The sequence below is a fragment of the Pelodiscus sinensis genome, chromosome 21 (genome assembly GCF_052426305.1).
Source record: "Pelodiscus sinensis isolate ZL-2025 chromosome 21, ASM5242630v1, whole genome shotgun sequence".
Lineage (NCBI taxonomy): Eukaryota > Metazoa > Chordata > Testudines > Trionychidae > Pelodiscus > Pelodiscus sinensis.
The window spans coordinates 21276337-21289908 of NC_143072.1; the positions used below are offsets into that span (position 1 = coordinate 21276337).

The 13572-nt window shown below is 42.8% G+C and overlaps 1 protein-coding gene across 1 annotated transcript in view; it reads left to right on the plus strand.

Moving 5' to 3' along the window:
• Window positions 1-12066, plus strand: part of PPM1D (protein phosphatase, Mg2+/Mn2+ dependent 1D) — a 44591-nt gene extending 32525 nt beyond the window's left edge. The window contains exons 4-6 of the mRNA XM_025179227.3: window positions 1451-1641; window positions 3236-3478; window positions 10605-12066. Coding sequence (XP_025035012.2) covers window positions 1451-1641; window positions 3236-3478; window positions 10605-11159 — 989 coding nt within the window. The 3' untranslated portion in view covers window positions 11160-12066. The remainder of the gene's footprint in view (window positions 1-1450; window positions 1642-3235; window positions 3479-10604) is intronic.
• The last annotated feature ends 1506 nt before the right edge of the window (window positions 12067-13572 follow it).

The window sequence follows — 13572 nt, forward strand, 5'->3', positions numbered from 1 at the left end:
TTGGCTCTTTGAGGATGGCCCATTGCTGTTTGCTGTAGTGAAGTGGATTAATTGATTTGAAGTATTCCTTATTCTGGTTCTGAAAAACCTTTTGTACCGCTTGATAGTATTAAGCGGAGCTAAAGGAAAATGTCCTACTCCAGGAAGCAGGGAGACAAAGAGCTTTATTTTTATTATTTTAAATGGTGGGGCGGGCAAAGAAGATGTCAGAAAGCACCGTTAAAAGGTCACAAACCGTTACGTTTCTTGAAGTCTCGAGCTGAAAAACTGTTGCTTTTAAAAAGGAGCTTTTTAGATTCTAAATGCTTTTCCACTTTGAGGTTGAATGAATTTCTACTTTAAAGCTGTATGTTGCGTACAAGAAGAGAACCGCCAGTGTGTGGAAAATGGTAGGAAAGATTATATTGGATTCTCTGTTAATTTCAAACCTTCAGTGACCTTTCTAAGGAGTTGTTTGCTAGAATCAAGTGGAGGATATTTTCTATGAGAATTATTTTTCATTCTGTTCCTACAATTGTAGGATGCTGCAGAGAGGGCGGGTAATGTCCAAAAGTTGGACTTGTAGAGGTTACCCTTGTAGAAACCATGCTGTCAAGTTTGGAAGGAGCTCTCAAGAAAATATTGGAATAACAGCATAACGGTGCTCCTTGATTTAAAGGGACCAATTTGGAAAACCACATTTTTGTCTGAAAATTTTACTGGTTTTACAAGTAACATATACAGTCTTTATAACTGGGAGAAATGAATGAGAAAAAGGCACTTTTCTCTCTTGTAACAAATTTACTCACTGTATTTGCCACCTAAATATAGTCAATTTCATTGTTTCCTGTGTATTGAGTCAACTTTTCCCTTCCTGAAAAGACCCTAACAAACATCAACAGGGAAGAGAGAATCTCTTATAAACATGGTTTAAAACATGGGTTCCCAAACTGGGGGGAGTATGAAGAAATTCCAGGAGGGGGCGTGAGGTGATCCAGGCCCTCCCCCCATTGTCAATCACCCCTCAAGAAAGAGCCAGGTCCGTCTGGAGCAGACTTCAAAAAGGCCACCTTAAAAAGGCAATACCTGCTCTGCTTTTAGTTTTGCTGCTAATTTTGTTTTTCGGCCCCGGTCAGTTCCTTTCCCCCCCCCTCAAATTTGCTGCTGTATTTTGGGGGAGGAGGGCGGGGTAAGGATTTCTCAAAAATCAAAAAGGAGGTGTGATGCCAAAAAGTTTGGGAACCACTGGTTTAAAATGAAGTTTAAAAAAAACCCTGAGTGACCTATCAGAAAATAGCAATTTAAAATCCAACAACAAAAACTCCTGATTGTCTTAAGAGAGTTGCATGGCTAGACTTCCCAGGAATGGACTTCACTGCAGGTTGGTGTTCAAGACTGCTGGTAATAAGGGGACACTGATGACCCTGGACTGACTTGTATTAAACATTTTCCTTGTTTTCTTCCTCCCCAGGTGATCTGTGGAGTTACGATTTCTACAGTGGTGAATTTGTTGTATCTCCTGAACCAGACACTAGTGTATATACGCTTGATCCCCAGAAGCACAAATACATTATTCTAGGCAGTGATGGGCTGTGGAACATGATCCCACCTCAAGATGCCATTTCTATGTGCCAGGATCATGAGGAGAAACAGTATTTTATGGTGAGGGCCTGATTATGCTGTCAGCTACTTAAAGGTAACATGGTAGCTCTGAACAGGGGCAACTGGGTGAAGGGGGCAGAAGGGGCTACTGGCCATGTGCCTCTCTCCAGTTCAGGGAAGGGCTGGGACAGCCCCCTTCCGCTCCAAGCCCCTCCTCTGTTCCGATCTCTCCCCGCCCTTGCTCCGTCCCCGCCCTGCCTCTTCTCCCCTGAGCGATGTGGCACACGGTGGGGACTAGCAATGCCTGCAGCAGAAGTTCCTCCACTCCCTCCCCTTCTCCCCTTCCCCAGCGCCCGTGCTTACCGGTAGCGGCAGGTCAAGCAGAGTAACATGGCCCTGTTTTCCCAGCCGCATTGCTCCGCTTCCCACTGGGGAGTGTGGGGTGGTCCCGCCCCTCCCCCGAGTGACACAGTCAGAGAAGTGCAATGACATGGGGCTATTAGTTCACTTGCCCCACTAATGCTGGTAAGTGTGGGGCAGGAAATCCCTCCCCCACTGTTAATCCTCTCACTAGCTGCTGGCCAGCCCCCTGCTCTTCCTACCCATAGTGTTTGGGGGGCACGTGGCCCTTCGGGCCCCCATGCAGTGCCTGTGGCTATTAAGTCACTTTGTTGCTGTTACTCTATTGCAGTACATGTCGAAACAGGGTTGGGCAATAATTTTTGATGCAGGACCACTCCAAGGTTTTGCTAAATGATCAAGGGCTGCCCTTGTCTGTGCAAGGGGTGCCGGGTCTGGAACATAGGTTGGGTGCTCAGGGTAGGAGATTGGGGTGCAGGAGAGGGTGTGGTGTCTGAGAGGGAGTTTGGGTGAAGGAAGTGGTTGTGATCTGGGGCACGGGACTGAGGTGCAGGGTAGAGTGTAGGAAAGGTTCCCAGCCTGGGGGAGGGATGAAGGGTCGGGAACCTCTCCTGCACCCTACCCTGCACCTCAGTCCTCCCTACCTTGAGCGCCTGTTGTGACCTGGGGGAGGGAGTGGTCGATCAATTTTCAGATATCTCTGTTTCACTTGGAGAGTTTAAAGCATTTTTATGTTTGAAATAACAGTTCTGCACTAATCCACACCACTGTTGTAGGTGCAAGTGTGTAATCTTTTAAAAAAATTAGTAACATGAGTTTCTTCTGTGTGATGTCTTACGAATGAAGTACCAGTGTAACTGCTGTTTGCACTAGGGATGTACGGGAGTAGCGGAGTTGACTACTCACTTCCCCCAGAGGCAGCCAGGTGTGGGGAAGCAGGAGCTGGTGCTGGGTGGGGAGAGAGAGGGGAAGCCGGTTTAAAAGCTGGTTCTCTCCAGCACTGTCTTTTTGGTGCAGTAAGCAGAAGAGGGGCACAACCGCAGCATCCTGGAGCCTGTGTGAGCCGGGACAGTTCAATCCCAGCTCGAGCCAGCTCCGGGAGCTGACTCTGTATTTTAAACCTAGTAGGAGCTGGCTGCTGCTGCTAAGATTCATGTTTGAGTGAATTCTGGGGTGTTAGCACCATCATGTAGAGGTAAAGAATTGGAAGCTCTGTTACCTGACTCCGTCATGTTATGGCCACAGTAAAATGGGGGTGATGGTTTTTCTCTGTTTTATTCCTTAAACAACGAAGGGAGAACACAGACAGTCTTGTGCCAAGATGCTGGTGAACAGAGCACTCGGTCGGTGGAGGCAGCGCATGCTTCGTGCAGATAATACTAGTGCCATCGTAATCTGCATCTCACCAGTGCAGAACGGTCGGAGCAGCTGGGAAAATGAAGAGGAACTGTATCTCAACTTGGCAGAGGGCCCCTGGTACAGCAGCCCCGATATGGGCGCGATGACACCGTCCCGTTGCTGTACCCCTCCTATCAAGGTAAAATTATTTAGAACACCAATGTTAAGAATGAAACCCACAAATGTACAGCTAATTCTTCCGTCTGCCTCCTGCTTCTTGCTGGAGAGAAGCAGCCTTCTTATGTGACTTAAAATCTGATAGAGGGAGCTGAATTTGTGGCTGCTTGGTGTGATTGTGCCCAACTATTAGATGATACACCTCTTCTTTTCTTACCCATGTGTTCTTCAGTTTAGTCCTGGGAACATGAGGCAAGAGTGTAAAATAAGTGTTCTGGATTGCTGGATTCGGAGACATTTAAAGTCTCTGCGTCATCTTAAGATCTTGACACTTTTTGAATTGAGTCGAGTGCTGACAACTGCAATCTATAATGATACAACGCTGACTGGTATATTTTTAGTTGATCTACAAATGGTCAGTATATAAATGTTGTGTACAGTGTCCTTCCTGATTAGAAGCACTTCTCCGTGCTACATAAACAGAGAGCGATTGGTTATTTTTAAGAGCACTTTTATTTTCAGGTTGGGAGAGCTTATCTGCATTTATCTGTCCATTTAAATTTTCATCTTTTTTTTTTTTTTAAAAGGCCTTATTTTACAGCATCATCCTTTGAATGAGAAGCTTGTCCATTAACATAGAAGGGAGGTTTTTGGAAGGTCTTTGCCATTTTGTTGTTAAAGACTAGGGTGTAATTGTGAGTGCATGTTTGTTTCGATAATTGCCAGTTTCTGCAAACTGGAATAGCTCTAGTGCTTTGATGTTCTCTAATGTCTTTGAATAGCCATCCTTTAGGCAAAGTAAAATGGAAAAACAAAGATTAGGACGAGAGTACTTAACATATGGTTGATATAGAGACCGCTAATAAAACAGCAAGTGGGCTTTTTCATTGAGTAGCAGCAGGAGAATGCATGGGAGGAACCAAAATCCGCTGAAAAGAAGTAGTAATCCCGAAGTCTTCTGTGGCAAGAGATTATCTGAACTGTAATTATTCGTGTGTTGTCAGTGGGGTGGGGTTTTTTTGTACAGCTTTTGAATTGTTTCCAACCTTCTGTCAAGTAAGCTTTGGGACATGTTGATGATTGAAAATGTCCCAGAGCTAGCATTTAAAATACATACTGTAAACACCCCCTCCTCATTTAACTCATGGAAAAAAATTCAATACATTCTTTGTGGTGTAGAAATCTGTGCTCCAGTAGTGAGGGAGACCAATACTGAAAGCAATGGAAGCTCTAGATCAACACTTAAGAGGAGCATCATTCCTTTCATGGCAAATTTCAAACTGCTCTTCAGTTCTCTGCCAGGGCTGCTCGGCTGTTTTTAAAGGACTGCACATACCCTCCTTGAAGTCCTCTTGCTGTTTTACTGCTACACACCTTGCATTTGCCTTGATTATGAGTCTTTCATCTGGTAGATAAGCACAAACTGTTACTTTTACCAGTTCAAAGGAGTGTTTAGCACTGAGATGAAGCTAACTTTTAATTTTGTTTGCCTACGATTGTCTCTATAGAGAAAATGACTTGAAGAGCTACAGCAGTATAAACTATATTGCTATCGCTATTCTAAAATAGCTCTCCATGGGTATGTCTACACTACAGAACAAGGTTGAATTAAGATGCACGACATCAGCTACATTAATTGCGTAGCGGAAGTCGAAGTACCTTAACTTGGTTTTTGGCGCTGTCCACACTGCAGGAAGTTGAAGGGAGAACACACTTCCTTCAACTTACTCCACGTGGAAGCAGCACTACCGGCATCACCCGGAGTGTCCATCTCATTTCGAATTAGCATGTCTTCACTAGGCCCGCTAATTCAAACCCTGGATGTGGCAGCTTCGATCTCCTTGGAAGTGTAAACATACCCCATGTGACCAGAACATTCTGTTCTGGAATAAAAGTGACTTTGTTCCAGAATAATTACTCCATTTTGTGTGTGAAGTAATTATTCTAGAATAAATTTACATTTATTCCAGAACAGTGTGTCCACACAGGGAGCTAGAGCACAATAACTTATTCTTCTGTAGCCATCCCAGTCAGTTCCCCACATAGACAAGGCCTTTGTCTTCTTTTTCTTAGCAGGGCCCTGATGGTAAAATTGAGTTGGCCACAAGCACATACGATGCTTACCATTTAATCTGCTGCCTCCATTTTAGTGCCCTTTTTTCTTCTTGCCCTGCTTTACAATTTTAATTTCTAATTTTAAAAATATTGATTTTATTTAGAAGAATTTATTTCTGCCCCCACTTGATTTCTTTTTAAACAGAAATGAAAGCATATATACCACAAATAGCACTTTTTAGCATTAGTAGAGGTTGCTGTTTTAGTAACAAAAATACCATCTATTCTCACAGACTCCGTATAGAAGTGGAAGGAAAGGAAAAAGTCGAAGCAGAAAGTGGAAAAAGAGAGAGAGAAAACAGGGCAACTGTGCTATCAGAATAATCTTGAAACATTTAAGGAAAAATAAACATCTCTAGGCAGTTTAGAATAAATGGAATGATTCTGCGTCTGTGTCCCCTTGTGTATTTTTGAGAGAGCTCAAAAAGGAGCTTCCCTGTATTTTCAGGTCATTATTCTGGCTTGACTAATAAGTAACCTTTTTGCAATGGGCAGGGAAGTAGCTTCTCATTACAGAGAGACACATTAATGATGAAAAGAGCAGATTGCCACACTGGGATTAACGTAGTGGTTGGCCAACAGGGTTTGCCGTTGAAATAGTAAATGCTTCTAAATAAATCTTCTGGGTAAAATTCAAACTCAAGAGGCAGCTTTGACTCATTTTCTTTCTATGAAATTCAAATTACATGAAATTTATAATTAATTAGCATGGGGTCCACATAGTGGGTAAATGAGGGCTGCATTGTGCTTTATTTCAGTGATAAACAGAAGCCTTTTAAAAAAGACACAAATTCAGTTTTTGGAGGGAGGATTAAAATAGCCCATGAGGGACAGAATATTCCCTACTGGTTTAAACTGTCAGAGTTGGACTTGTGCCTTAAGCAATGACTTCTGGAAGAAGGAAACCACCTCATGCTGCCCAGACCATACATAAATACTCCATTTTATAATACTGTATATAAGGAGCAGAGAAGAGAATTGCTTCCTGATCCCTGTGCTGATCATACACCGGCCTTTTAAAAAATCCAGTATTTGCTCTGACAGTGAATTCTGCTGGTATATAGACTTTTTTTTGGGGGGGGCAATTTATTTGCTCTTCACTTAAAAGTCACCGATTTTGTTCTTATGCAACAGTAAGAAATGGATTGGTTTTTACCATGTCCTTCAAAATTTAAAATCTCAAATAGTCAGCCTTAAATGGAAGACGTCATTTGTAAAGATTCACAACCAGTATTTTTGGCATGTCAGGAAGCAGACGAAACCTCTCTTTTCTAAGGTGTGGTTTTTTTCAGATCTGCTGCCCGGTCACTTTTAACCAATGTGTTGGCGACCTAACCTTTGCAGAATGTATACATAACTCCAGTAATGTTTGGCTTTTGGCTATGTTTACTAATTCCTCTCAAATAGCCACAGAATTGCTTCTAAATACTTTTTCTTCTGAGAACTGTATGTGGGGAAAACATTAGGGAGACAGCCACAGATAATCTGATTTAAGGAGCTGAAAAATTGGGGCCTTTCTCCTATATAGTAATATGAAAGTCCAGGAGGCTTTTTCCTGGGTTACAGCTTTTTTGAAAGAAATCCTGGTACAAAAAGTGAACAGAGGTAGAGGGAATCCCTACATATTCCCTGCATCTGTGTAAATGAAACTAGTGGTGACGATACTGTCTTGAAATTCACACTTACCCACATGAGGAAATGAGACATCACACTAGGAATTCAGATCTGCTTTATTCTTGTAGAGCTTATTTCTGTCTCTTCTAAGTAAGAGTTTGTTCATGTAAAGAATATGGTGTTTTTCATGTATGGAGAGAGACTACAAGAATTTATTTTCCAAGTGAAAAACTTCTGCCTATTCTTGTTTTAATAACCATGCCAGAAGGAGGATCAGTATCACAAAACCAGAGGAAGGTACCTGATCCCAGTTTGAGATCAGTCATCTAAACTGTGTATTTGGGCAGGTGTTAGATGTCAGCCAATGGCAAGATGTTACTGATGATGGTTCTTTATCCTCTTTTTATTCCTTGGAACTAAGTCTTGGGTGAACGTCTCAGCCTTTAAAAGTGGAAAGTACTGATGATAAGAAAAACACTGTTGTCATCTTCAGAGAACAAAAGAAGCATTTGTAATCTTGAGTTTTAACAATCTCAGGTTTCCTATGTATCGATGATAAGGGGAGGCTCCCTCTGGGACCACAGTGCCTCTGCATTTTAAATGCAGTAAGAACCTGGCAGCTTTTACTATATTTAAAATGCAGAGATGCAGTGGTCCTGGACCGGCACGAGCTGGGACTAGCAGCCCTGGTTCGCAGTGGCCTGGACTGGCTGTGGGCAGGGAGCAGCCCCTGTTCGCAGCCAACCCCAGCCACCGTGAACAGCAGAAGCCCAATCCACTTCCCCTCCCCCAATGCCCTGTCCCCATGCGGACAGAAGCTGCCTGCGGTGAGCCTTAGCCCACCGTGGGCAGAGACTGCTTTGCAGCAGCCTCCCTTATCCCCCTCCCCTCGCTGCCTCTGATAGAGACAGCAGTTGGGGATGGGTGGGCAGGCAGCACTGTGGAGATGGTGCTGGGGGGGAAACGACTTTTAAGCTGGCTCCCCCAGCACCAGCTCTTGTTCCGTCCTCCCCCTTCCCGATTGCTGCCTCTCATACAGGTGCAGCAAGGGCGGGGGGAAGTGAATAGCTGAGCTTAGACTTATTGGGTACTTGCTTATATCCCTACTACGGGCAGGTCTACAACACAGGACGATGTCGACCTACGGTACACAACTCCAGCTACGTGAATACTGTAGCTGGTGTCAACGTACATTAGGTCAGCTTGCCAAGAGGTCGCCACTGAGGGAAGTCAGTGGGAGAAACTCTCCTGTCAACTTCCCTTATGCTTCTCATTCCTGTGGAGTATCTGAGTCGAGGAGAGAGTGATCAGTGTCAAGTTAGCGGGTCTTTACTAGACCCACTAAATCGATCCCGGGGGACTGATCATCACAGTGACAACCTTTGGGTAAGTGTAGGCCTGAAGTAAGTGCAGTTACCTCTGAAATAAAATGTAGTCTAAAGCCCAGCGTATCCACTTATTTCTGAGTCAGATCATTTTGGTGCCAGTTATTGTGGCTGTTACTATTCATCCTTGAGATATTTCTATCAATTTTTTTTTTAAAAGGACAGACTTCCAACTGTTTCCTAGTGCTGTCAGCTGATTGCCCAGGAATGAATTTTGACTGGTCCATACGCTGTGTTCCTTTATTCTTCTCATTACCCAATTCCCATACCAAATTCTCCTGTACTCTGTGTCCTAATTTTCTGATTTAAGTTCCCCAAATCAGTTACTTAGCTATCTATATTGAGCATGGGGCTCAAGAGTATAATTGAGGAAACAGTTCACAAAGCACCTCCGAATGTGTAACCTATATGGGTTTGTTGGGTTGTCGCTAGAACTAAGAGAAAGAATAACTTCTAAAATACTGCCCATAAATGACTGTCATCAGATTTATGGACTAGCTTTGAGGATTCATGAATCTCAAACAGTTGAACTCACATCTATTAAAAGTCTGAATTTATCTTGGTTTTTGTGCAATAACTATCTACATTCAATTTACTTTGGGTCATCAAAGATTAAAATAATCTTTTGGTAATGTCCAGGTTTTTCACTGGAAAAAAAAATCCCTTTGATAGCCCAGCCTGTCTTCTGAAGTGCTGAGCAACTATACAGGCAGTCCCCGACTTACGCGGATCCGACTTATGTTGGATCTGCACTTACGAACGGGGCGAGAAAAGCTTCTCCTGGTCTCCCTGGTCTGCTGGGGGGGTCCAGCAAAGCCGCTGGACCCCCCCCAGCAGACCAGGGACACCCGAGCAAAGCTGCCCAGGCGGTGGGAGTCCCGCTGCCTGGGCAGCTTTGCTCGTTTGCCCTGGAGCAAAGCCGCCCAGGCAGCGGGACTCTCTCCACCTGGGCGGCTTTGCTCCTGTTGCCCTGGTCTGCTGGGGGGGGTCCAGCAAAGCCACTGGACCCCCCCCAGCAGACCAGGGACACCCGAGCAAAGCTGCCGCCTGGGTGGCTTTGCTCCTGGGCAAACGAGCAAAGCCACCCAGGCGGCGGCTTTGCTCTGGTGTCCCTGGGCTGCTGGGGGGGTCCAGCGGCTTTGCTGGACCCCCCCAGCAGACCAGGGGGGCAGGAGCAAAGCCTTGGAGCACGCCCGCAGCGGGACAGCCCAGATTGATCTCCTGCGCGTTAAGTATAGATGTGGCTATAGTCTTCCCCCAGTTGTAAGGAATTAAGAGCGTTTCTTAGGTAAAAGGATGGAAGTAATAAAAATAATTCAGAAGTTAGTTAGTATTGTCCTGGGGACGTCTTTATTTCATCTCCTTTTACACCACTAGATCTCCTGCAGTGACAAGAGGATTGCTTCAGGCACCTGATAGCTTATGTAGCAGTAACTTACAAGTCTAAATGTAATCAGGATCGGGAGGAAGTGCCGCCTCCTCTTCTGCTGTCTGTCCTAATAATACTTAGCCATTCTATGATCTTTTTAATCTTTAAAGCACTTTGCAAACTTTCTCACAAAAATATCTGAGAGCAGCAGCATCTTTAGTTTGCAGATGATACTGATGAAGACTGGAAGTGCATGGCATTCTCTGCAGATATAATTTTAATTGTTGGCATTCAAAAGTAATGAAAAATGCAAATAGGTCCCATAGTTTGGTGACATACTAAGTTTGCACCAGTGAGAATAAGAATAGATGCTAAAAAAAGGCCAGACAGGTCTTATGGCAGACTGTCATAGACTTCTTGATGGAAATTGCATAAGAGTGGAGGGCTGAAGCTGCCAAGCATACATCCAGAGCCTGAACTCCACTGTGATAATATTCAGGTGTGTTTTGCATTTGGATCTGGAGTTAGATCTGTCTCGTAAAGAAGCTGTCATATCTATTGTTCAATATAGAGCCTTTCACCCAAATAGTGTAGCCATTGTCTGGGGTAACACAAGTGGAATAACGATATTGATGGATAAATAATTCCTTCTTTTTTAATCCCAGCTGCTAGAAGAGGATCTATGGCCCCGACTGAATTCCCTTGAGCCTGTTCCTTCTCTAATGCATAGCAGTGTGATCTTGGATAAATATTCTGAGCTGTCTGGGGAGATTGCTAAAAGCAGTACACCATTGGTGGTAGCATCCTCTAGGGATCCAGGCCTTCAGGAGGAAAACTGCAGCAAAACACTAGCTTTGAGGATTCATGAATCTTACAGCAATGGCTTGTCAGGTACCCTCTCCCCTGCCAATTCAGCAAATTCAAGCATAGACCAAAAAAGCTTAAAGATGTCCCCTAGTGGTCAAACAAAATCCCAAGAAGCAGAGAGGACACCTACAGGAAACTTTAAACGGACATTAGAAGAATCTAACTCTGGCCCAGCTTTGAAGAAGCCAAGACGCAGCCTGGCTCGAAACATTGGTGTCCAGCCAGAAAGCCTGTCCACATCTCCACAGCGCAAAAACTCAAACAGGCTCACCATGCGGCGAAGCTTAAGGGGGCAGAAGAAGCTTGGCAATTCACTCTTCCACCAGACCAGAAAAGCCGTATGCGTTTGCTGAAGGGTGCCTGTGAGAGGGAGCACACTTTGGTCTGTTTTCAAATTTTGAAGTTGGTGCAGAAATTTGAAACTCTTCCTGTTGATCTTTTTTTAAAGTAGAAAACTTTTTGGTATTGAACAGTTTTATTCTCAGCCTTGTACTGCTTGTATTATAACTGTGAATTTTGTAGATGTGTAGGGTATGAGTCTCTGTAAAATGTGTGTAAATTTGTATTCCTTCATACAAAATGTAGTCTCTTCACCCTTCCCCCCCCCTTGTATAATTGTTATAACAGGGCTAAACCTTGTTTTAAAAGAAAATGTTTAATCTTTTTTGTTAATTTACTAAAGTAATGAATTTGTATAAGCTTCTTGTGATAATTTCACAACTTTTTACATGAAGTAAATTATTAAATAGAATGGAAGATATGTATTTTCGTAGTACTATACATCCCACCCACAGTGTGTCTTTTAGAGAATACTTTAGGCCTATTTTTTGTTTTTAAATTTTAGAGTTCTCTATTTAGAAATGAAATGGAGGCAGAGATGTTGTGTTACTTTCTGCAGCTCAGTATCAGTTATCTTAATTAAAATACTATGCAGTATCTTATTCAGTTGTATTTTTGTAACCTTAATTGTCAAAGTATTTAGCAAAAAAAAGTGTGTATTTTTTTTTCTGAAAATCCCAATCCCTCCTAAGAAGCCCGTTTTCATCTCCTGGAGTAATTTATGGCTTTTTTATTCATGCATTTGGTAGTGGTATTCCTTTTAATAAATGTGCTCCATAAAGGCACTTTTTGTTATTCCACTAACTGATGGTACTGCTAATTCCTTTCCAGCGTAAGTCATTAAATTATTTTATGATTTACAGTTTTCCTTGAGTATGTGGACCACATGTATGTTCACCTAAATAAAACAAGTGAAAACTTGCTGGGGGTGTCTTATGTTCAACTTCTTTAAACACTGTGATTTTTGTGTAGTTGTGCAGCTATGATACGGCTCCTTCCCTGTCCTTGAAATAGTCTTTTAATCACACTGTGTTCAGTCCTACGCTTTATCCACAAAAAAAAAAGGGGGGGGGGAGGAGAGATAATGTGATGTACCATGGAGAGGACTTGTGGAATGAGAAATAGACTTGGATTAGACAAGTTTACTACTTCTCTTTGCCTCCACCCTGCCTGTGCCTGCAGGAAATTGATCTGCAAAGATACGCTCACCTGATTTTTGTAGTCTCTACTCAGTGCTTCAAAGGGAAATAGAGAAACTTCAAAGGTTTATGCCAGCATGGTGCTGAGGAAAATTTTCTTGACTGCAAACCTGTTTATCCTGGTTATGGTGAGTTGAAAAAATCAGCTGATTGAATGCCATTGATTAGTTACCTACCTTAGTTACAAAGAGGTATCAGAGGGATAGCTGTGTTAATCTGTATCTGCAAAAACAAGGAGCCCTGTGGCACCTTAAAGACTAACACATTTATTTGGGCATCAGCTTTTGTGAGCAAAAACCCACTTTGTCAGATGTATGGAGTAGAAAAATTTCCATTTCAAGCATTGGATGAAGTGGGGTTTTGCCAAGGAAGCTAATGCCCAAATAAAGGTTAGTCTTTAAGGTGCCATAGGATTCCTTGTTGTTTTTTAGTTGCATATAATTACATAAAGTGTCCATAACAGTTCTTATGAACTTTACTCTCACTACTATATTTCTCTATTCTTAAATTCTAGAGGAATGTCCATTCTCAGCAGGTGGGTTTTCCTCTATCTTCCAGCATCTCCCCTTCACTAACCAGTCTGTTTTTATAAGAAAATGAGTGGCATTCTGTAGGGTTTTGATTTTTTAGAACTGCTGTTTCGGCAAATAAGTTTTTGATGTGCTTCAACCGAACGCTACAGAAACTGAATAGAGCCAGGCAAAACAGAGTGGAGGAAGAGAGTATGGGTCGTCTTTGTGTACACCAGTCGAATGGCCTGGAATCATCAACCTGCGACTCTTATCTTCCATCAGAGCCACTATCAATTTATTCCATGGAGAAGGAAGGTATCCTGCTTTTTTCGGTAAGCAAAAACTCATCAAAATAATGTTGGTCCATGACTGAAACATATCTAAGTGACTCTGAAATGAGGTGGTCTGTGTTTTAAGTACACTGCTATGGCCCATAAAAATGATGTAAGCGTCAATTGCTTTAGCTTAATCTCTAAAGATCTTAGTCACTCTTATAGGCTGCAGTTCTACATGAAGATGTATGGTTTATGCACTCTTGCATTTTATTCAAAATATGTGCAGTTTTTCAGAAACTAAGAGGCCTCAAAAGCAAATTGAACAAGTTAAAAACCACTGAATCGGGTTCTTTTTGTGTCTTGTGGAAAGTGACAGAACAGTTCCTCTAGAGTTGAATTATTCAAATTCATTTAAATGTAACTGGTCAATGCTTAATCTTT